Source organism: Harmonia axyridis, chromosome 1, assembly GCF_914767665.1.
Source record: "Harmonia axyridis chromosome 1, icHarAxyr1.1, whole genome shotgun sequence".
In the NCBI taxonomy this organism is placed as follows: Eukaryota; Metazoa; Arthropoda; class Insecta; order Coleoptera; family Coccinellidae; genus Harmonia; species Harmonia axyridis.
In genome coordinates, this window is record NC_059501.1 from 20,081,778 (window position 1) to 20,106,744 (window position 24,967).

At 33.8% G+C, this 24,967-nt stretch overlaps 4 protein-coding genes across 8 annotated transcripts in view; 2 read left to right on the plus strand and 2 right to left on the minus strand.

Moving 5' to 3' along the window:
- The window catches only part of LOC123684770 (protein SERAC1), a 35,848-nt gene extending 22,442 nt beyond the window's left edge, over window positions 1-13,406 (plus strand). For both annotated transcript variants that reach the window (XM_045624213.1, XM_045624222.1), the window contains 6 exons: window positions 3,056-3,353; window positions 6,857-7,272; window positions 10,015-10,142; window positions 11,413-11,571; window positions 11,742-11,888; window positions 13,182-13,406. In XM_045624213.1, coding sequence (XP_045480169.1) covers window positions 3,056-3,353; window positions 6,857-7,272; window positions 10,015-10,142; window positions 11,413-11,571; window positions 11,742-11,888; window positions 13,182-13,315 — 1,282 coding nt within the window. In that variant the 3' untranslated portion in view covers window positions 13,316-13,406. The remainder of the gene's footprint in view (window positions 1-3,055; window positions 3,354-6,856; window positions 7,273-10,014; window positions 10,143-11,412; window positions 11,572-11,741; window positions 11,889-13,181) is intronic.
- On the minus strand, window positions 4,064-5,631 carry LOC123684782. The gene is made up of 2 exons (XM_045624233.1): window positions 5,548-5,631; window positions 4,064-4,445 (listed from the first exon to the last, which is right to left on the minus strand). Exons 1-2 carry the CDS (start codon window positions 5,600-5,602, stop codon window positions 4,162-4,164), a joined length of 339 nt encoding a protein of 112 aa, XP_045480189.1. The 5' UTR covers window positions 5,603-5,631; the 3' UTR covers window positions 4,064-4,161.
- Window positions 13,407-15,183: 1,777 nt separating the features above from the next.
- Window positions 15,184-17,009, plus strand: LOC123689058 (ADP-ribose glycohydrolase ARH3-like). Its single transcript, XM_045627854.1, has 5 exons — window positions 15,184-15,312; window positions 15,363-15,573; window positions 15,645-16,146; window positions 16,265-16,454; window positions 16,665-17,009. Exons 2-5 carry the CDS (start codon window positions 15,393-15,395, stop codon window positions 16,881-16,883), a joined length of 1,092 nt encoding a protein of 363 aa, XP_045483810.1. The 5' UTR covers window positions 15,184-15,312; window positions 15,363-15,392; the 3' UTR covers window positions 16,884-17,009.
- Window positions 17,010-17,920: 911 nt separating this feature from the next.
- Window positions 17,921-24,967, minus strand: part of LOC123678288 (protein TANC2) — a 103,672-nt gene continuing 96,625 nt past the window's right edge. For 3 of the 4 annotated variants that reach the window (XM_045615267.1, XM_045615276.1, XM_045615292.1), the window contains 7 exons: window positions 24,697-24,804; window positions 23,739-24,059; window positions 23,456-23,656; window positions 21,167-23,374; window positions 20,389-20,740; window positions 19,645-19,840; window positions 17,921-18,823 (listed from right to left, as the gene is read on the minus strand). In XM_045615267.1, coding sequence (XP_045471223.1) covers window positions 18,545-18,823; window positions 19,645-19,840; window positions 20,389-20,740; window positions 21,167-23,374; window positions 23,456-23,656; window positions 23,739-24,059; window positions 24,697-24,804 — 3,665 coding nt within the window. In that variant the 3' untranslated portion in view covers window positions 17,921-18,544. The remainder of the gene's footprint in view (window positions 18,824-19,644; window positions 19,841-20,388; window positions 20,741-21,166; window positions 23,375-23,455; window positions 23,657-23,738; window positions 24,060-24,696; window positions 24,805-24,967) is intronic. The other variant, XM_045615284.1, reaches the window with a different exon arrangement.

Below are 24,967 nucleotides of genomic sequence, written 5' to 3' on the forward strand. Positions count from 1 at the left end.
ATGTAGATAACTTAAGCCATCTAATGGAAACATAATGGATTTCTTGTTACTACACCTAGTATACCTATTGAAATTTACTACCGATATATAACATTTTTTCCTTTCGAAACGATTGACTGCTAATAAATAATTATTATAATTTTTTCATTTTGATTTTTTTGTTAGCTACGTGTTGAGGGTTTCTGATATTTCAGAAAAACGAGGAAATAATAAATCAAAGAGTGAAAGAAAAAGTATTTTGTTACTTGATTTTGGTTTATCATTTTCAATAACAAACCTTCGAAATCGTTAAAGAGAAAAAAATTAACTCCTCTTGAAATTTTCAGCCCACGTTTTGAGATGTATAGAATTTGAAAAAAAATTTAATATCCATCCGTCGTCGCTCTTTTCGGATACTCGAAAATCAGTTATGATATCGCATTCATCCTTCCACATCGTGATTACCATCCATAAATCACAAAGGCAAACAATCAAATTCTCCAATTTGGAAGAATTCATATCTACGAAATTTTCCAAAATTGTAAAGCTATTGTTGTAATGAATGAAATATTTTTTACCACCAGAATTCAGCCCTATTAGTTTCGGAATTATTAATTTTCAAATATTGACCGTGCAAATATCAGCATCACAATGAAATTTGCTCGATGAAGGTATAGCGCGTTGACCTATCGTTATCGTGGTCACAGGTTCGAATCTGATTTTTTTTCATTTCAAATTTTATATTTGGAATACTTTTGGAGCAAAAGGAAATAATAAACCATTGAGTCAAACTTAAAGTGTTTTTATATCCTATACATAACAAAAATTTATGATCAGTGAAAATTTATGGGATACTTAGGCATTAAAAACGTTTAATTGAAAAGATTTATCGTTTGTTGCACAGAATTGGTTATCCAAATTTCGTATTTCAATTCTATATCAACCGACTGATAAGATTTAATTTTCAAATCTATTTCCTCATACGATTTACTATTTCAGTGAATTGGATCCAAGTGAAACAATTTTCTATTTGTTTGAAATATTAATTGGAACACTTCATGAAATAGGTACTTAAAAGAATTCCAATTTAACACTTCTGAAAAAAACCTACAGAGTTGATAACATATCACAATAGAAAACAATAAGTGCCTACAATTTTCGTGATAGCTGCTCTGAAGTGTGACGGGAAATCATAACGTATGGCCAAATTGTATGTATGAATGTATGCTAAAACTTTCCACTGAATTCAATCAGTAAATTTGAGAGCATAATTGAATTTCCTCCTCTAGTATATCATTGAGAGGTATTATATGACGATTTGTCCACTTGCCTACTCAAGCCCTGAAAAAATAAGGAAAGCACTGACGTAAAGCCAAGACATTTCTAGCGCGCGTTCGTTATACACCGTGTGATTTAGAATTACTTTGACAAACTTCAGGAGGTGATTCCTCACAATAGTCTAACATGAATTGCCCAAATAAATATATATTCGGTAACGCTATTGGATATTGCTCTCCTTAAGTAATCCCTTACGTGTTCAATTGGATTCATGTCTGGTGAGTTTGCTGGCCCGTTCATTCTCTGGATATTGTTCTCTTGAAGAATATTTTGAACACTTCGTGTGTGGTATGGTGGTGCGTTATCATCCTGATAAAAGAAATTTTCCCTAAATGCGATACGCAGAGGAACAATATTTGTTTCAATGATGTTTTCTACGTCATTGTTTGTTCAACGATAATAAGAGGGGTATGGCGACCGAACGTTATACCCCCCAGCACATTATTGACCCACCTTGAAAGGGCACAATTTCTTGGGCGAAATTGAGTCGTTCTAGTTTGCTTGGACCTGTCCAAACCATTTCTCTGCGAGTATAACTTTGTAAATCGAATCATGACTCGTCCGAAAAAGTACGTTACGCCAATCAGGTAAAAGTCAGTCTTGGTGGTGTTCAGCCCATTGCTGACAGGTAGCTCTATGTCCAGGGGATAGCAGAGGTACTCTTGAAGGTCTTCTTGCTATTAAATTTGAGGAATGCAACCGTCTGGTTATCTTACTAGTTGAGACTACCAGTCTATAGGTCCTCAAAAAATGACTTCGAAGGTCTGTTGCAGTTATCGTTCGATTCGTTCGATTAAAATTTGCGTTATAATGGTCATCCCTTGCAAATGTTACTCTGGGTCGACCAAGCACCGATCTCTGGGAAACGCTGCCAGTTTCCAGGGAAAACGCCATTATGCGCCTTGCCGAAGTTCGTGGAATATTCAAACGTTGCGTAATCTGGTTGTAACACAAAGCTTCTTGATGTAGGGCTTTCATTATTGTCCATTCAGTATGAGAATTAGATGTCAGGCATTTTCCACGGAAATCTCAATATTACAACTCTCGTTATTCACTGCAAACTGATTAACTTCGAATACACCTGTTTTCTCCGGAACAAGAAGCATTTTTTGCTGGTTTATTCTTTTTCTTTGAGTGATAAGATAGTGAAGATTCCACACACAAAAAATTGTCATGTTACATTCAACAAGTTGAGAGTTGATACAGGGGGGGTCAAGACTTTTGACGATGTGTGTATATTGCTTGTCATGTGATTCGCCAAAGACGGTATCAACGAAAATCATTATGAACATGTATAAGCACTGCAAAACTCATAAGCCATTAGACCAAAGTTTTGAGTGGGATTTTCAACAAAGATCTGATTTGAGAGAGAGAGAGAGAGAGAGAGAGAAGTAGCTGATAGGTTAAATGAAAATTTCCCGAATAAAAAGATAGTTCAAGGGAGACTTATACCATGGCGATTTTGTTCACCGGATTTCAACCCGGTAGATTCTCATGTTTATTTGTCCTTCCTTCCGAAAGCTATCGTATAGGTTTATGGGCCAGAATTGTATTTGTGGACGGATTATTCAATAGTGAATCAAACCATGCGTAAATTAGGGTCTCTCTGGAGATTTTAGTGTTTGATGACCGAAAATAACGTATTGTCGAGAGCAACAATCTTCCAGAAAAATCACTCCATATTAAATCGCAATGTAGTAAAAATATTATATTGATATTTTTTTCTTATTATTTACAGAAGATTGAACTTAGCTGTAGCCATAGTAACGAGAGCTGTCCTACCCACAGTATTCAACATATACTACTCAATCCTTAGAAATCAACAAATTTTAGTAGATAATTTATGTAACCAAGTGCTGCCCTCTATACTCGCATTCATTGTGAATACTATCTCAAGTTCAATATCGACATCTCGACAAGAAATAACATTCGTTACACAAGAGGAAATAGAAGAAGGACATAACGAAATTTCCATCGAAACAAATGAACAAGGTGCTGAGAGATCTGTGGAACTTTCCATCCTTTATAAACCAGAGGTAAGTTGAAATATGCTAGAGAATAATCCGAATAACCTATGATATTCATTTATATTTTATTTCATCACTATAAATTTTGGATGCCTTCCTTCATTGTTGATGACCATAAAGACTGATTCCCTCACATCATATCTCCAACCACGAAAACAATTGAAATTGATAATATAAATTTATATCGACTAGATATATTATTTCCAAAAATCAACCTCAGACATCGGATTGATCGATTTTTAAAGTTATAAATCTATAACAGAAAGAAAAAAGTCACTAATTTATAAAAAATGAAATATGTATATTGAAAACAGGAAAGTTGTTTGTTACTATGATAACTAAGTAGTACCAAGTAAATACTAAAGGAAATGCGAATAATTCTGATGTTTCTAAAATATCTGATACATTCTCAGTATAGAATTCAATCTCTCTTCTATAGTTCTTCTTCAGAACTATAGAACACACAACCAGAATAGCGAAAAAAATTGTTCTAATAATTTCACAATTATTAGCTACTTGGAACATTATAGGTTATCGATATACATATGTGGTTTCCAAGGACATAATTATTTCATAAATGAATTGGCTGAAAATCCCCTGACTTCACGTTATAGCTTTCTATATTTTTTATTCTTTTTATTGAATAATATTGGATGCAACACTTGTAATGTTTTGTTAGGTTACCTATATTAGGTTTTATAACAAGAAAAACAGATTTCAATTATTAAATTAGTAAGTAAGTATATTTATCTCTTAATTTTCACAATCAATTCTTTCAAAATTGAATCTTCTCCATCATTCAGAGGAAATGGGGGAACTACACATCTGAGAGTTCTACATCGTTACATTTAGATTCAGAACACACTGTACAATCCGATACGTATTCTCCACTGCAAGTATTCTCGTCATCAGTACAGCCTCTGAACCACCACCATTTCAAGTAGGTGGTACCCAGGAAATTTTTCGTATGTTCTTGGTAAACATATTGATAACAGTATTTTCCAAGACATGTATCCGATGCATCTCCCCTTTTGCAAGCGCTGTCTTGACTTGTCGAATCACATTGGAGACACTCCACTCTTTTCGGTTTTTTTGCCTCCACTATAAAATAAATTACATTTTATTTATATTTCTGTTTTTGAATTGATAAATACAGGGTGGCCTAACAATAATTTTCCCCCCACCAGAACTCAGAAACGAACAATTCTCTGAGATTTTGAAATAACAGGTCAACTTATGTTTGGAGGGGGACAAATTTCCATCATTGTTATGGTTTCGTACAGTTAGCGTACAAAATACGACCCATCAAAATTTACATGGGGTGTCGTATTGATATTATAATATAATATGAAGGTGGCATCAACCCCTAACTTTTTTTGAATAGGAAAGGGATGTCGATTGTTGATTAGTTTTGAAGTTATTTATGTTCTATGCACAACCCAGTTAAATTTCTCAAAATCGGTTCGCTATTCACGATTTGACCTGTTTTTTTCTTCGAAAATTCTTCGTTTCTGAGTTCTGAGGGCGAAACACCACTCGAGCTGCGCTCTCCTGATGTTTATAGCGAACTGCGTCTCGTGAATCGGTGTATAATCGAATATCGTCTATGCTCTTGTGACATTATAACTGATAATTCAACACACAAATGGTTGAATAATGGGAATTCAATAAAATATATTTTCAAATAAAAAATATCCTTACTTCAAATGCATTTTTTAATTTAAAAAAAAATTTTTGACGGTTGCATAAAATCTCAAATATTTATCTCTATTATTATTCGAATTATTCTTCTTGTTTAAAAGTAGATTGTAAATTCCGTTCAATTTATTCAATTATTAATGTTAGCAAAGTAATTGTAATTTAATGTAGATGCGATAATTGGCATGTGCCAAAAAACCAGACTATGTAGATATGTCTCGTTTAGAAAAAAAAGGTGTTCAAATATTAGTATAATTTGAGTAACATATAATAAGACATAGCAAATGAATATCACACAGAGTTATTAATTATTATCGATTTATGCAAATATATTTTGTTTTTTTTTTATTTATTAACATATAAAACCCTCTTCTTCTTCTATATTTTTCTGTCATTGGAAATTTTGGGGTTTTATTGATATTTTATCAGTTTTTCTAACATCTATCATTGACTTTTTGAAGAATATCATATGTGTATAAAGTTTAGTTTTCACTAAGTAACTTACTTTTTTGAACCAGAGTAGTACCAATAACAAACACTAAAACGAGAGTAAACTTCATCTTTTCTGACTGTGTAGTGACACAAATGGTTCGTCATATTTATAGGTATACAATAATATACATACTCATTTGATAGTCACAATTATACAGATAAAACGAAAAATAATTGATACAGCAAAAAATAACACACAATTTAACAGTGCCAAACGGATAAAAAAATTAGGACACAACTATTTCACCTAATGAGCAGTTATTTTCGTCTGAATATGGTATTTTTAGAGACAAAAATATTTCTTATATTTTACTTACCTATTTGTATTGAATAATAATAATAATAATATATATTTATTCCATAAATTATAAACAATATTACATAAACATATTACAAAATCATGTTCAATCATCGGAACAAACAAAATACCTACCACAGAAGCTCTAGTTAGACTATTACTTGTACGTGGTGGTAATAAAATATTTCTATTGGATTTGTGTGCTCAATAACGAACCTTGAGTTTTTTAAAATATGGACTTATAATGAAAAAAAATGATCATACAGAAGCGCAAAATGCCTTCATGGGGACACCAAGATAAAAAAACGTTGTGCTAACTCAACCTGAAGGTCAATTTTTTTTTGTTGACAAAACGAATATTGAAGTGTACATATTTTGCTGCTATACTACGCCAAAACTCTTGATTTCACAAAAAAGTGTTGATACCTAAAACGAAGAAAATATCTAGTTCTATATTGTTTATAACTGCTGTAAACATAAAATAAGTCGGAAAAGTGATATTACCAAAAAAAAAAATTGATTTAAGTCGCCATTTTTCCAATATGGTGGCGCGGGCGGCAAAGTTACGAGTTGGCAAAGTTGAAATTTGGACAGAGCATATCGAAATCTAAACAAACATTAATTTCCAAAACTTCCTCTTGCCTACTTCACCATTTAAAATTCTATTCAGAATTGTCAGCACGTGGTTCAGTCAGGAATTTGCTAAGCTATTTTATTTGCTCGAATCACAAGAGATTTCTTGAGTGAACTTAGGAGATCGATGTCGAACTCACCTATTTATCCTTTGAATATGATTATTTGGTCTAAGTGCCCACGAGCTTGCAGAAATAAAGTGCATATCAAGCTCAAGTCCTATCAAGTAGTTCGATATCAAGTCAAGCAATGAATATCTCAAATCAAGTAAAGTCAAGTTCAAGTACGTAATATATTACGAGCTTGATTTTCAAGGCAAGTAGGTTGAAATATCAATCTACTTGACTTGATGAATGCCTAATGGTGAATGAAAAGATAACTATTGCTTCAGGGCGAATCAGAAGCCGATGTCATCTTCATCCACGGTCTTCACGGTGGTTTGGGAAGAACATGGACGCAAGGACAGTGGCGTCACGACAATCACAAGCTGAAAGACCAACTACCAACAACAGCACCAACAGGCGAGATGTTTGTACCTCCTAAAAAGCAATCGCTGACAGAAACCATTCTCAGCATCTACAATGCCAGAGCCGCAGAATACAGGAAGAGGTCGAAAGATGAAGATTATATAGAAAGCCGAGAAGAATGGAACTTTAGCGAAATGGAGGAAGAACAGTGTCAGGAAAACTTGTCGGATTGTTGGCCAAGGGACTGGATCAAACTGGACTGCCCAAATGTTAGGGTTATGGCATTGAACTACGACACGGATGTGTTATGGTGCCCCATCTGGATGAAGCAGCGCAAAAGGTAACAAACTGTAAGCACAATATTTTCTTTCTACTTTTTTACGAGCCACAACTCAATAGATCTCTTCAAACAATTTTGGTGCGTGGTAGATATGAAGGGTGTTTTTTTTAGAGCTATAGAACTTTAAATTGCAATAAAACAACGATGGATTATTCGATTGACATGAATTTTATTTATCCGCAAGATAATCTCGTGACATTACATTTTAAATAAGATTTCTGAAATATGACCGCCACGGCAGGCTCGGATGTAGTCCAATCTGGACGTTCAATTTTCGATCACTTTTTCCAATTCACAGGTCCAAAACGTGAAATTAGGCGGTCACCAAACGTGTCTTTCAATAAATCGATTGTGGCACGAGCTGTGTGACATGTTGCGCCGTCTTGTTGGAACAACAGCTCCTGGACATCATGGTTGTTCAATTCAGGAATGAACAAGTTAGTAATCATGGCTCTATACCGATCACCATTGACTGTAACGTTCTGGCCATCATCGTTTATGAAGAAGTACGGTTTTTCTGGATGTAACGGTGTTTCGACATACACTTGAGGATTAGCTTCACTCCAAATGCGGCAGTTTTGTTTGTTGACGTAGCCATTCAACCAGAAGTGCACTTCATCGCTAAACAAAATAAAATGGACGTAGTGCGCGATACGTATTCCGCACAGAACCATTATTTTTTCGAAATAAAATTGAACTATTTACAAGCGTTGTTCAGGCGTGAGTCTATTCATGATGAATTGCCAAACCAAACTGAGAATAAATCAGTTTACAGCTGTTGAATCGGTCGCCATCTTGAACAGTAATGCCAACTTAAAGTTATATACCTCGAAAAAAAACACCCTATATTATCTTCGTCCTCAAAACTTTCAAAATTGGTTCTGAGAATTAATAGATGCCAAATTGTCAAGCACCTCATAATTGAATCAAATTGGCTTAAATCGTTGATTGTTCATTGTAACATATCAACCATTCGTTTTATATTGTTAACGAAAGCGATAGCAGCTACATCCTTACTCTACTCATAGTATTTCAGAATGATCTTAAAGGATACTCGTGGAGTCTTATTGAAATATTTCCAAGTATACAGGTTGTTCCTAATTTGGAGGTACAAAGCAAAATCAGAGATTCCTTGGATAATTTTAAGGATACAAAATTCCATAAACGTGTGGGTCTGCAAATTCTTTGTTTTCGAGATACAGGGTGTTTCTTGTAGTCGTACGTTGATGCTGATATCAGTTTATCGAATCTTTATTGATCTAGGCTATAGATTTCTGAACTACCAAGGGTCCACAAAAAAAGTTCTGGGAGAAAGAAGTGGGCACTATTCCAGAATCGCCTTGTAGATATTTGCATTCAATATATTCATCATATCACATGATGAAAACTTTAAATTGGAATATCTATGCCAAATTTCAGTTGAACAGCTTGTGAGAGAAGGTGTTATGAGAAGAAAACCTTAAATAAAATCAAACTTTAACACTCTATATTTCTCGAAAACAAAACGTTTGCTGTCCCATGTTTATAGGACTTTTTCTTTTTAAAATATTACCGGGATTCTGTCATTTTCATTTGAACCTCCGATTTAGAAATATCCTGTATAAAAATTATTATTCATCCACAGACAATAGTCATCATTTGTAAACTATTGTATTAATAATAATTATTATTATTATGAGCCAAGAACAATCCAGAAATGAAGATTTCAACACAAATTCAAGAACCATGAAGAATCGATTATATAAACACTCCGAAAAATTTTTTAGACTTGGATTTTTCTAAAAATAGATAATTGATGCTTTGCAGAACTTTGAATTATTTTTAAATAATTTATTAGTTGGAATTGAGTATTATGTACCTAAAAAATTCTAGCTGACTCGCTTCATTTTTTGATCTGTTACTTATATTCTCCTAGCCTGATTTTTCTTTTCTCTCTAAATCTTAAAAACGAAGAAATATGTCAATTTCTGTGTATTAAGAGCGGTAATATTGTTTCACCAATTGAAGATCGTTAAAACCATTTAGTCAATTTAAAAACCAAGCTCAAGTACGTAATGATGCAACATCACGGAAGATGTCTGTAATGTCTGGAAATAATAGAATAACTACCGTTTCCACATGGCCTTTCACAATTATATATTTGCTATTCGTGGGAAATTGTATTTTCTTCAATAATGAAAATCGTGACTTATTCATTCAAAATATTTTTTGAGATTTTTTCAATTTAATAAATCAAAAACTATGATCCTGATTTCGCTGAAATTTTATGATAAAATGAGTGAACAGCATGTGCAAATCAAATGGTTCCAGCGAAATTCAAGAGGTTTTTTATCACTCCTAATGTGCAAAGTTATAACTAGATTGAAAGAAAGGCTTCTCGTTAGCAAAATGCAGTTTCATTTTGAAGGTTCTGTTTCTACGATTCTCAATGTATATATTGACCTAGTTGATATCTTGATAAATAATATAAAGAAATAGAGGGCTATCTCAAGACTCCCCCGTCCATTTTGGTTCTTCCTACAATGAAGGAAGGAAGGAAATAGATGTTTACAAAACAAAAGCAAATAGTGCTCTTGATATAAATAAGCAAATATATAGGCGACAATACCTAAAATATAAATGTTTAGTTTAGATACATACTTATGAATAAAATACGATATCTAGACATGAAGAGGACAAAATAGGAATCTTATTCTCCTTAATTATATCAGAAGTATATGTACTCACTAATTTTCGATATAGGACAGGTATGGTAGAAAGAAGCGATGAAATGATTGAGGAATTACTCAGGGTAGGAGTAGGAAAAAAACCGATAATATGGGTTGGCCACTCCAAAGGAGGATTGTACATAAAACAAATAATACTGAATGGTAAGTACGAAGTTGAAACTCCAACAATACAAAAAACTATCAAGAGAACATTCAGTATACAGGATGTCCTGGGAAAACACACTCTTATCAGCGGTGAAATAGGATTAGGGTATGGATTGACTACAAAAATTATTTTCTGAAATAAAATGTTTGTAGTCAATCCCCTAGTCCTACTCTTCCTTAGATAAGAGTATGTAAATTTACTCCTGGAACACCCTGAATACATTTACATCACTTTTACACACAAATCATCTACATACAAGGTGGATCTACCTACGATGTAGATCTGCCTACAACGCAGATCTACAATGTAGATCTACATACAAGGAGATCTACAACGTACTACTATACCACTTGTATAAAAAATTCTGTTATTATGCTCAATATATTTCGTAAAATCATCTAAATTGAACATATCTATTTATAACATAATTGGATAATATGCTCATTCAACTTTTTCTACAAAAAGTGGGTTTTCAAAGCTGTGTTAAAGATATGATAATTCATAAGTCTATGTAAATCAACACGGTTGATGTTTTCGATAGTATTTCATATATCTTATATTCATTCATATATTTTCATATAAAAGATGACATAAGAGATGGAATTAAAATTTCGATCAATTATCGAATCTTCTAATATACTGAATAAAACATTCATTATTCAATGATCTTCCCTCAAATATCAGTAATTTCATTTGATTATAAAATCAATACGTTGACTGCCATTACATTATACGATATAGGTTAATACAAAATTGAATATTAATACTAATGTTATCTTTGAATTTTTTATTAAAATTGCATCCAACTTTCCAAGAAACGATTGGAGGTATATCTTATACATATTTTATTCTTTACTCAAGTATTGACGTCCAATATAAATTGCTTTTCAGAATATACTCAAATATTCCTTTTGGAAGTTAGGTTCAAATAATTTTCTGTAAGAAAAAATGTCGTCAGAATCAATTATTAGAAGAAACGCTCAATTTTATTGAATCCATTGTGTTCTCTTGATATTACTACAACTGATATTTTTCTCTTTCCGAAACTGAACTGTTAACTTCAAAGCACGTCATCAGTTAATAAAATTTGTAAAAGAGAATTCGCGACAACTAATGAAGCCTTGGAAAGTTTTGATGATTCAATTATTCGTTTGTATAGTTTAATCGTTCGTTTTTTTTTTTTACATATTAATCATTATTTGTGTCTCCGAAAGTATTTCATCAACTAGATTTGTCTTGACAATAATTTTCTTTTTCGATTAACAGCAGTTGAGAGGAATCCTCTTGGAAGAGTTGACATTCTCAATATCAAGACACAGACAAAAGCAATAATGTTCTACAGTGTACCACATAAAGGATCCATCTTAGCAGATGTATCTTTGCCTTTCCTCAGAAAAAGTGTTGAGCTTGTGGAAGTACAGAGAAGTGAGTCACTAGTTTGATTTTTTCATTTTTAAAATTTGTTTTTTCTATTCAAGACGAAGAAAATCCTAAAAATCAAAGTGATCCAGTCATTCTTGGGTTATAAATGTTGTAACTAATTGGATTATGTTTTATATAGATACTTATAGTATATTTACTACCTTTCTTTGCAGATTGCGATTTCATTTTAGATTTGGACAAAAAATTCCTAACCTTATACCAAAGTGGTGAATTCAGCCCAGAGATTTTCAGTTTTATTGAAACAGCGTTCACCCTGATGTCTTTTGTTTTTCTCAAGATCATTGCTTTCGATTCAGCAAGTAAGTCAACAGAAATCAATGAATTTTCGAATCTACATAACAACACATAGGTATCATTCATTTTTTTTACATTTCTTATTTTTCAAGTGTCCGCCATAAGAAATAATCCGAACAAGTGAGATCAGGGGGATCTTGCAGGCCGGTAGAAGGGTCCTTTTTTACCTAATTTGTGCTCTAATTTCAATTGTTTTTTCACGTATTCACTTCCATGCGGTTTTTCATTAAATCCTCAAATTTCTCACCATTTGTGTTTTGATCAATGAAGAAATTAATTTTCCCAAACATAATTCTCTAACATTCAGCTATACCTCTTAAAACCCTGCTTTTATATAAATACTTCTTGAATTTTGAACATATATCAAATGCAAAATACTTGATAATGATAGTTTTTCATTTTAAATAGTATTGAAAACACTGAATATGCAAAATACATATTTTCAAAATACTTTATTACAACAAAATGTCACATCTTTGGATACGATACTACTGAAGAAATAACACATGAGATCAGTGGCGGATCCAAGTTTTGTTATAATGGATCAACGAATTATTCAGATTATACTAGGTCCATATTTACAAATTTGTGGAATATATCTACTCAATATTCAACGTTAAATAAAATATTGATAAGAGGTGAGTCTCGTATATAAGATATATGGTGTGTTGATTTCACCAAAAACATTCAACCGGTACATCTAATCCTTGAACACTTCTATAAATAGTCATGAAAATTTCAAAGTACAAACGGAGCACAATGGCGAATATTCAGTTCTAGTTAAGGAACAAAAGCTCAGGTCCGGAATTAAAAAAATGTATTTTGTGGTGTTACACCAAGTAAAACACCCTGCTCATGGATTCTTGAAAAAATAAAAATTACGCTTATAAATTCAATGAATAATCTATCAAACAAGTCACTGTCACACTTCACATCCATATCTTATTTAGACGACAATTTTTCAACACTGAAAACATTTATGCAACATCCTGCGTAGCACCGGCTGAAGAAGAAAAGGGCAGTATCGGGATTCCCTATTTCAAGTCTTGAATTATCTCGAACAAAATCTTATCAGTCGACACAGTATTTTTAGACACCTTAATTACGCTATCCATCAAAGGATACCATCCTATGGGACCTCCTATTCCCCTATTCCCCCTGCATAAGTTTTTGAAATATAAAAACTAACAGTGACATACCTTATACAATTCAGCTATTTATACTTTGAAGTTTTATTTTTCGTTTACAGTACATACTTGAAGATAAGTTAACATAACCTCATTTAATTTATTTTTCAGATCTCGGTATAGGAGTGATATGTAAAGTTCCTTTAGATCATCGAGAAATTTGCAAACCAGCTGGTAGAGATTGTTTTTTATATAAAGAATTAATAAAACTAATTAAGAAAGTACAGAACAATAATATTGATTAAAATATAATTTGTTCATTAAATGCGCATTGTGATAGAATTTAATGTTGAAATATTGTATATTATTAGCATTAGAAGACTTTTATTGAAGTTATATTGATGTTTTTGTTATTACCTATCCCGACTCAGCAATGCTCAACATAGTTGATGTGTTCTGCCAAAAAAATCCCAAGTTGAGGGTAGAGGGTAGAGAAGTTGTTTTGAGATTTATCGTGAGGCGCAGAATAAGCTGTTTTAGTATAGAGTTGAATTAATTTCAGGTTTATATTCAAAAGATGAGCTTTCAAGAATTTTTGCAGGCATACCTCCTTAGTCTGGTTTTTCTTTAAAGAAAATAGGTAAGCAGATAATTAAAAAGTTGTTCATGCGTATACATGCTACATTATAATATTCACAGGATCCTTTCAATTAATAGTCGATTTCATATTAATTTAAATTTCACAATTATGCATAGTGATCGTGAGCTGGTGATTCGCCATATGGATATAGTGCTATTCTATCTAAGAGTGGTACTAAATTTCTTGGCATTCACCTTGATAATAATTTAAAATGGGGTATGCACATTGATTCTGTTTGCAAAAAACCGAACAGTTGTTATTTTGTCATAAACAGGGTGAAAACCTTACTTCCTTTAGAATCACTAATAAATATCTATTATAGCATGGTCTATAGCCACCTGTTGTATAATATTCTATTGTAGACCCATATTTGTACATTTTCATTTTGAAATGTCTACTATATGTGTTTTATAATTTTTTTCTAGAGGTATGTTGAGCTAAATAAAATACATATTCGCCTCAGGTGGAATACATTTTTTCTGAATTTCTTACGTTAGAGTAATGTGATGTATCAATTTATGTCATATTCTAATATTAGTATTTTGATGTGAAGTACCTGGATATTTGGTTTTTTCAAGTTTTTTGGCAGTATAATAAGAGAAGAAGAATCTAATGAAAATCGCTTTTACGTCCTTCCGGTAAATTATCCTTAGATAGGTATAATCCGTGGCGTCCTCTGTTGGCGTATATCCGTACGACGCGGTGGCGTCCTCTGTTGAGTAATTTACTAAGTGTTAAGCCGTAGGTGTAGATCGCTACAATGTGGCTAATTTTGAATGCAAATCTACAGGCTGATATTTTTTTTGGAGCTATGCCCACTTCGTTCCTCCAGAACTTTTTTGTGGTGGACCACTGGTAGAAAAACGTAAAAAAAAATTTGGTATGTTACTACACTTTCTGGTCGTATGTGCTACCGATTTGATGAAACATTTCAAACAGTTCTCTTAATTTTGAGGAAAATTCAAATTACATGAAGATCCAGTTGAAAAGTGTGATGAATAAATTAATTATAAGTTTTGCTACCTATTTACCCAATCTATAGCGAAGCTTAATAAGGATTCGATAAATTCTATAATCAAAGTAGGACCATGAGATGCGATTTATGATGATGTCCTTGTTCTAGGTTATTTTATCTAGATGGTTCTGATTATACGATACTCGGCATGAACATTCGGGTGATTATTTGACATTTTCAAACTAAATTTCAACATACTCGGTTCTTTTTTTATGAAAATTTCAGTATATTTTTAGATATTTCGCTATATATAGTTACACTATAGCATAAAGCTTGAAATTTCAATATACACTTACACGCAAAATTTCAACAGGTTTCAAATTTCATTCAGGTCGAATATTTTGCTACTGAAATATTGAGTTTTTTCTCATAGATCAATTTGCTTGAGCTTGAATTTTATACAGTTCTACAGAGTTATTAAGTACCTACTCATCGCGAGTCATTTCAGAAAGAAATCGATAAGCTCTCAAACCTTGAATAAAATTTATAAAAAACGATTTATAAATGTCTAAGTTTTTTAGAGTTATGCTCACTGCTGTCTCATTTAAGTAGAGGGTGTGAACGTACCTTCAGAAATTCAGAGTTTATTTTTCTATGACCTAACCTCAAATTCTAAATATATATTGTTTGTTTATTATGAATATGAAGTGTGTATTTATAGTTGAAAGGTGGCATAATCTATCAGAAATCTTTTTGGGTCTTTGATTCATCATTTTCTCAGTTATTAATGATCAGAAACATGATACCCAAGAATTATGAGATATTACGAAAAAAATTTCGTGGTTGTCTTTTGGGTTCGTTACTTGGAGATTGCTTAGGAGCCCCATTCGAAGGTGACTTCATCACATCAGGAGACAAAATCGTCATCAAAAATTATTTAGATAAATTGGAAGCTCCGGATTTCAAAGGTGAGAAATTTTATATAGGAAATGGCACAAAATGAGGGGAGAAATTTTGTTTGTTTTTAAATTGCTTCTAGGTCCTGTCAAACAATACACCGACGACACAGCTATGACACGATGTATTGCAAAGGCGCTGATTGATAAGCCAGAGCCGGATTATGTATTGATGGCTAAATTATTTGTAAAAGAATATTTCCTTGAACCAAAACGAGGATATGGTCAAAATGTCATTACAGTTTTCAAAAAACTAAAACAAAGTAGATTTCAAGACGTTTTCAAGCCTGCGAGTGAACAGTTTGATGGTTCTGGTTCCCTCGGAAATGGAGGAGCTATGAGAATAGCTCCATTAGCATTATATTTTTTCAACAATTATGATTTGATGATAGATGCTGCTACAAAGGCTACAAAATTGACTCATACTAATCCTCTGGGTATAAATGGGGCCCTTCTGCAATGTATGGCAATACAACAATGTTTTATGGTGAAACATGGTGAGAAGATTGATGTCCATAGATTTGTAGATGAGCTCTTGCACAAAATGAAACCATTTGAATATGAAGAGGATGAAGACTTGGAAGAGTAAGTTCTATCAAGCTTGTTATTGCATGGAAGAACTCTGTTTTGAATGAATCAGATTATGTTCAATTAAATTTGAAACAATTGTAGTTATACAAATTAAGTATTACAATTTATACAGGATTCTTGAAAAACCATATAGAGAGAAGCTCTTGACAATACAGAACCTACTTCAGAGAACATATGATGAGGATGATGTACTCTATGATGAAATTCTTGAAACGTTGGGAAATTCAATATCAGCCCTAGAATCTGTTCCTACAGCAATTTACTGTTTTTTGAAAGCATGTTCAGAAACCCCTGAATTGAAGGTAAATATTTTTTTAATTTTTCCAGTACTTATCACACCTGACCTAAAATTTTCCTAGTCCATTACTGAAACCATACTATCTACATATCAATCAATATTTGTCTACCTCCTAATAGCTGTATTGATTAATTGATTATTGTTTTGCATATATATCGTGCATGTTAATTATCACAGCCTCAATTTGTTGGTATTATTATTTATCAATTTTCAGGATATATTCAGAAATGCAGTAGAATATGCCATATCTCTGGGAGGCGACACTGATACTATAGCTAGTATGACAGGAGCTATAGCTGGTGCATATGTTGGTGAAGAACATTTAAACAAACACTTGATAAAACACTGTGAGAAACATGAAGAGACTATTGAAATGGCAGATAATCTATTGGCTGCAAGACATGAACAAACTTCAGAAATGAAAAACTCATAAATATGAAATGATTGAAAATTTCAGCTGATTATAATTTTATGTATTTTATCATACTTTTGTTTTAAAATATACTGTTATTGTTGGAACTTTTCATTTCAAATATAAATAAAGTTATATCAAAATTTCTTTATGGCTTTAAACTGTAGTGACTCTGTCTGCTCACAGATGGCGCTATTTTTCGCGCCACACTACTTCGGCTCCGGCGGATTTAAAGGGGTCTTTGTATTGCAACAGGGTCACCTCTCAACGATGGTGTGAGAGAGTGCGTCTTGGCTAGAGATTGCTGGATAGCCCAACTGATGAGTTGACCAGCGATCTCGGGACGAAAAACCAAACCCCTGGGAGAGGGTGCACCTCGTAACTGGCCAAAAAACAAAGACAAAAACGTATAATGAAAGAAAGAAGGTGGTATGTTTTGATTATACTTCATGGACTTATTATACTGCTTTGGCCAAAGGTGTCGGAATTTTTTTTTTCCGAAGTCTAAGTTATTTATCGACGTCTCCATCAAAGTAGACATACTTCACAAAAATTGAGAATGGAAAATAAATAATTTCCAATATATTTATCAACTAAATCACTTAATGCAATTGATATTCACTAAAACTGATTTAGTAGACCTATCGGTTTTATACACCCAAATATCAGTTTTGACTTTTCAGGAATGTGGTGAAAATTAATTTACCCAAAGTAGGGAAAAATATTGGGATAGAACAAAAAACACTATAACAACTCGAATGTTAAGAACTTGCTAATCTCAGACAATAATTGGTGTAGTCGCTATGCTCTTGATACTTATAATATACCAACTATTTTAAATGAACAAAATATGTTATTTAATTACTTTTCCCTTATGCCTTTTTAACATGAGCCTTTCCTATTTTTTTTTTTTTTTTGGTACTATAGAGTACGTAGCAGTAGACGTGACAGGTTATATTCAATTATTTGCTTATATGAGAATCAACACTAACACATGTTGGAATTTGATGAATTTTTTTTTGTTCAGATTGTGAAGAATTTTTTAATGAAAATAGTTCCTGTTATAATATTTTATTTTACATTTTTCAAAGGTATAACTGATAAATTGCAAAAGCCCAAATTATGAACAGCATTTTGTCAGAACTAAATAAACTTTATTTTTTACTATTGCACTACTGTATGGATATTGAAGCAATTTAGATTGTTCTATTGCATGTGATATACAAATTATTTGAACTGAATTTGTCTGAAATAAATAAATTGCAATGAACTGTTTACAGTATACATTTTCATCATTTTACAATAAAGTTTTAAATAAAAAAAAACAACAACAAAGGTACAAGAAAAACATTTTGCTTAAATAACGAATAAATAATAATTTAGTCATGCTACACACTATCATGAATAATTGTTTTTTCAAATAAATTATAAAATACATCATTCATTATTGTTTTACAGAAAAATAGGCTTTTATCTATATCACTGGGATATTTTTACATTGTGATTTTTGAAGGACTACAAAAAATCCTGAATATTTATAACAAAACGCAGAAGATTAGGTATAACGATTTACAAAAACTGGAGTACCTCGATATGTGAGGAAATTGAAAATTTTCATCAGTCTTCTTTGTAACTTTCAAAAGTTTATACTACAAATTGCATTCTATATACATCATAAATTTTTATTCATTGAGGACATCGACAGAAACTGTAAAGTCTTTTTTCGGCAATTGGCTAGGATTATTCAGTTTTGAGTTTATTTCATCCCTTAAATAAACTAACACTTTCCTTATTTGCATGTTCTGTAATGGAGACAATTTGAGAGCTTCTTTGACATCTTTCAGAGCTTGCTCGTAGTTCGAATAGTTCAAATAGGCTTTAGCTCTGGCGTAGTATGCTTCGTAAGACTCTGGTTTCATGGATAGTACTTCGTTGGCTAATTCTATTGCTTCATCGGTCTCCTGCAAAGTAAATTCAATATATACTTAAATATTATCTAATCGATTGATACTTCAGTGTCATTACAATGCTCAACGATTGAACTGAATTCTTCAGAAATTTGATTAACTACCATACTTCTATAAATTATATAGGAAAATTTCGAAAACAATATGAATTGAAGTACCTGAATACCTATAATATTTCATTGATAATTCAATAATTGAAAGAGAACTGGCAGACAGTAGTGGATAAGTTAATATACCCTGTTTCAATAGGAATCTACATACTCAAGGAATATTTTTTTAATTTGCAATTTTTATTATTTGATACTTGTTCATCGTTAAACATTCATTTCTGTCATTTGTGACACTGAAATATCAGGTAAAATATACTAGTTGAGCTGGTCTTCGTTTCATTCATTTCAAAAACATGATTTTTTTTTTATATTTTCATTCGTTCCTTTCAATAATCTTGAGCAGTATAATGTAGATGGCTACGAGGAGTTCCAGTTACGATAGTCCCATGTACACTACTTTCAAGTAGGTGCATATGGATTATGGGTACTTCGTTCAAATATAAGACGGAGCAATATTAACAAAGTAAATGGCATAGCTCGCGCATAGAACAACTCCTATTGGTCAAACGATAATAAATCCTAACCCTCCTTCGCAGTGGCGTACCCAGACATAAGTCTTGGGGGGAATAAAGAGCAAAAATTGTGTATTCCTTTCCGATGTCCTTTGAATTTACAGATACTTCTTGAGATTGATTTTCAACTAAAGTAGTTCGGAGCTTTGGAATTGAGTAATCGTTACAAGATAAATTGAAGAAGTGAACTTACGTTTAGTTTTCTCCTGCACCTCGAGTAATTCAATAGAAAGTTGATACGAAGTTGGTTGAAAGCTTGAGTATTGCCTCCCTGCTCATCTGGGGGGAATTTTTTCAAGGCATACTGGTAACGGTGAGCTGCTTCGCGCAGTCTATTTTTTCTGTACAGAATGTTTCCATCTTCTAATAATTTGTTCAAAAGGATCAGTCTGGAAAAAATATTGTAATAAATGTTCCATATAGGTAATATTTCATTTGAATCGAACTCAATATAATTTCAATTGATTGAATGGTACATATTCGAAATGAAACATTTATAATTCGTTCTTTGAGACAAGCCTAGACTTAAATAGAATTTTTTCCTTCTAATGCTTAAATTAATACAGTAAGTATTTGAGATGGTGGATGAAAATTTCACCTCTAAAAGGCATGATAACGTTAAGGGTCAGCATTTTATTTGTTTTTGTTATTTATTGTTTGGTGGAATTTAAGTGAACAACAAAGGTTTGCTACAATGCTTTTTTGTTATCGAGACCCTACCAAATTTCATTGAAATCAGCAAAGTGTGAGTTAGTGAGAATATATCAAGTTTGTGATTGCATAATGTCTACCGTTTATTGAGTTCACAGTTGACATAGTACTATACTGAAGTTGAAGTAACCAGACTCTAAATCCACACAATCTTTATAAGCGTTAAACGAATCATTTTGACAATGATGTGTACAGAAATTAAAATTTTCTGTGACAAATAACTTACATTATTTCGGGTTTTCCGGCAGCCATCGCCCAGGTAGCTGGTCCAAGCTTAGCCCCTTTCTTCAAGAAGCAATGTATAACTTGAATGTTTCTGCAGCCGATTGCTCTATCAAGCGGCCTCATACCATTGATGTCCACGTGCTCAATAATTGCTCCTTTGTCTAGCAAGAGTTGCACAGTCGTTGAGTTTCCTTGGTACGCAGCCAAGTCCAGGGGCGTCCTTCCCATTTTGTCCGTATGGTTTATTTTTGCGCCTCTTTCTATGAGGCATTGGACTGCAAGCTGCCTTCCTCTCAGCAAAGCCCAACAGAAAGCCGTTAAACCATCTGAGTCTTCTTTGTGGATATTAGCTCCTAGAATTGGAAAAATAGTAAATAAATGTGGAGGAATACGTGAATGAATTTCATTGGCATGGATAGATAAGGGTATGGGTCTACAGAATGCTCCTTCAAAATTCATGAATCTGATTTTAATGCAGTACAATTATCTCTTCTCGAACAGAAGTACATACATATAGCTCTATTAATTTTTGAGAAGAACTTTTACGCCAAACAGACTGATTTTCCATTCGATTTTTATCTATATCATTATTAATCAATATTTTCCTGCTTCCAGAACTCTATTTGACATGAAAAATGAGTTAAATTGGAAAATATCTGAATATTTAACTACATTAAAAACAATGTTTCTTGATCTGAATTCTTGGAGCCACTCAATATTGTATTAGTTAATTACCCTAATAAGCTATTGGAGTTTTTGGTAATATAATATTGTGTTACCTTTATCTAAGAGAAGCTCGATCAAGCCGACATAACCTTCAGATGCGGCATACATCAAAGCGGTCTTTCCAACCTTATCGGCCTGCTCTATGGACGCCTGATGCTGCAGCAGCTTCTCCGCTATAGCCCAGTGTCCCTCTTTAACGCACAAATGCAGCGGTACCAACATCCTCTTGTTCGGCACGTTCAGCTTCGCTCCCCTAGAAATCAGGACTGAACAGGCATTGTTGCAACCGTTCGTAGCTGCTATAGTCAACGCCGTTTCACCCGTAATCGTATCTGGAATGTCGATATCAACCTCGGCCATATCGAGCATAAATTCCACAATCTCCACGTGATCTTGACCAGCTGCTGCTATAAGAGCTTGTTGAGCAGCCTCGGCCAGTTGGACTTCAGTCGAATCGGAGCTCCAATCGCAGGCGATAAGGTAGGAAACGATGTTCAGGTAGCCGTTCCTGGCTGCGTGGACTAGAGAGCAATTCCCTGCTGTATCAGGATGACCAGGTCTGGCTCCAGCCGCTATCAAATGCTTAACTATATCACAATGTCCTTTAGCTGCAGCCAGAGACAGAGCGGTGCAACCCTGACTATTCGTAAGCTCTACATCGGCACCAAACTCCAGAAGTAGAGACACCATGGGAATGATTCCTTCATTGGCGTACATGCAAAGCATCGGTGCGTTCCCCAAAAACGTGGTAATACTGTTCGGTGAGCCTCCAGCTAAGAGCAGCAATCTCGACACTTTAACGTTTGGACTGTACATGTTTCTTATGTGGCATATGGCGTCTGAGGTATCCTGAGAGCTGTCCGATATCCAAAACGCTTGCAGATCCCTGGAACTCAAGTCACCCAGTTGGATGTTCCGATAGACGTGGGCCTTCAGGATGTGGTGCGAGAGTTCCAAAGTTTTTTCCGCGTCTAATGGCGCTTGGATCCTGGATAATCGGAAGGCAATGGCGGCATGACCTGAGCGGAGATCGCACAGGAACTTGTTGTTCTCGTGTTCGTCCCTCCTTATCAACCATTCCCTGAAGGACGGGTGGAAGAACATATAGGTGTTATCTAGCCTCTTGATGAGGAAGCCGGAAAGTAGCTTGAAGGACTGAAGGAACTCGGACCAAGAAGTGAAGTTGTCCGTGGATAGGGCGTTGACTGAATAGTAAACCTCCAACAGTGTTAAAGGATACAACGCTGCTAAGCATACGCTCAAAATATTGGAAACTTTTTCGAAAGAACGTATGGTCGGAAATCGAAGGTTGAAATGCAACAGGTATATCTGAGCAAGACTGACCGGCAGTACTTTGTATCCTGATGATTTCGCCACCAGATGTCCTCGTTCTAGAAGATCCAAAGTCAGTTTGGTGTGGAGGAATGAACCTTTGCTCAAATTGAGGAGATGCTGAGAGAATTTATGCAAGGAAACAGATTCACTCTCCAATTTTCCACTGGTTGATGCTATTATATTGTTTTGTATACTGGGACTATTTTGCAACCTGAAGTTTATGTAGTTCAACATATCTTTTTGGATGTTCTCATTGCAGTTCGAATCCAAACTAATCCTGGTGTACGGCAAATGCTTGGCTATGTCTTGGAGTTGTGTTCGAATGGTGGCAAGAATTTTCAACCAAGAAGGAAAACTTGATATATGTTTCATTAAGAAAGTTGTGATGGTATCTCCGTGATCTGGTCGATGATACTCGGCTTCGCACAGAGCGTCAATAAGGATGAGATAATTCACGTTCTTGATCTTCCCCGATTTTTCCAAATTAGTGAGCGGTTCTAGAATACCCCTCACCAACGCTACATCTGGGTTGGCTATGCATTCCTTCAGTGACAACGCGGATTGAAGATGCTGTTCGCTCAACAGATGATCTCTGTAGGCTGCAAGTTGTGGAGCTTGACATAACTGCGCTGCCAATGAGTGGATGAAATCAGGTACAAGACAGGTATTATTGTTATCGGCTTGGCAGAAATGATATGCTACAACACTGTTCGACAGTTGCTTGATCCTTTCCATCACCAAATCTATCTGGTAGTATATGCTCTGAGGACTGACTGAAGACTCGATAGTGTTCATGTTTTGTGTTGCGCTTATGTGGAAATGATCCTTTCTCCTTCCGAAACAACTATATTGTACTAACTGTAGTATGAATGCAGTTTTTCCTGTACCAGGGTTGCCAGTCAGCAGGATGCCTGGATTTGAAGAGACTGAAAGAAAAATTACTCAATTATGTCATTGAATATATTGAGCACCTATATATCTAAGAGTTTAATGAAATTAATACGTACCTAAGACATCTTCGATGTCCTTTATCAACCAATGCCTTCCGATGAAAAGTGGATCTGGTTCTTGTAACGGTACCTCAAAGAACAATGGTTTCAAAGTCAACTGAGGAGGTTTGTACTGTGGAAAACTAATTTCGTTTGGTGATTTTGCAGTTCTTTTGAAGAAAGTTTTCCGAGGTGTCCTATCCTCTACTTGTGCTTGAACTAGAAAGAAAGGGCCACATTGAAAAAAATTAAACCTAAGGTTTCTGAAGTGAAGTTTCCGATGAAACGAAACTATTTTTACCTGGAATGTATCGCCTCATACCAACCGGACTCGAACTACAGTTGCTGTGACCAGACATAGACATGGACATGATAGAACTTGTGCTCTCAGAGTAGGGATTCATTCTATGCTGATCCTCAGAAGATCCGGTGAGAGTTGATAGAGGACTGGTATTTGAAGATATCACCTCGTAACCATGTAATGAATGGTTTGAGTTGTGATGTTTCATATTAGCCTTATTCCTCTGTGCAGAATCACCCAATAATAATCCCAGTCTCATATACATATCACTATCTGAGTTCTTTTTTGCCATTCTTGGGTTTGAACTTTCAGTGCCATCGTCTGCAAAGAGATTAAAATAAATATCATTCAATTACCACTCTACTTTGAGTGAACACTACAAAATCAACACAAGACAAAACTCAAAACAAACGTTCAAATATTGTTCAGCAGGATATATTTTTCGACTGATATTCTGGATGCTCTGATGAATAGAACTGCCATCTTCAGTTCAGTAGAACATTTATGAGAAAAAGTTTACTTTATATGGAAATATAGAAGGGGGAATGGTTTTCTCATTATAAAAGCTTAAAATCATGGACTTATCAAAAAGTTCATTTCGTAAGAAGAAGAGAACTAGGAAAATTTATTGGAAAATGCTCTAAACGGAGAGGTGAAAAAATTCTGAAGGTACAATACGAAAAGACTCCTTGTTATGAGTTTTTCGGCAAAAATCCGAAATACAGATACGATACACTATTACAAAAAAATTATTTGTAAAAAAATATAAATCTTCAATTGAAATAATAAATCCCCAATCAATCTACACAAGTAGCTACCTATTAAAATCTCAGATTGTTTCTTGGTGTTACTGAAAAAAGTGCTAACTAATGCTGCATATGCAGTGTATAGATTAGTAGAATAAAAATGAAAAACATGCTCCATTCAACAAAACAAACATAGAAATTTAGAACCGTGCCTGATAAAAGTTGATTTAGACCAGCATTAGCGTTTGATGCTCCTGTTGACCATAAGGACTTAATTTTTCCTAAAACTACACTTCGCCAATTGCGTAGTTCTGTTGAAGCTGTGAAATTAAAATAATATCGTGAGTTTCCCGAAAATACACCATTTATAGTAAGAAGAAAATGTGAACATAATTAAAATTGCAGATGAAAACTTTTCCAAACTTTCTTCCTAGTGGTGCTACAATATTGCAGTAAAGTTGAAAACAAAATAAAAACCATCAA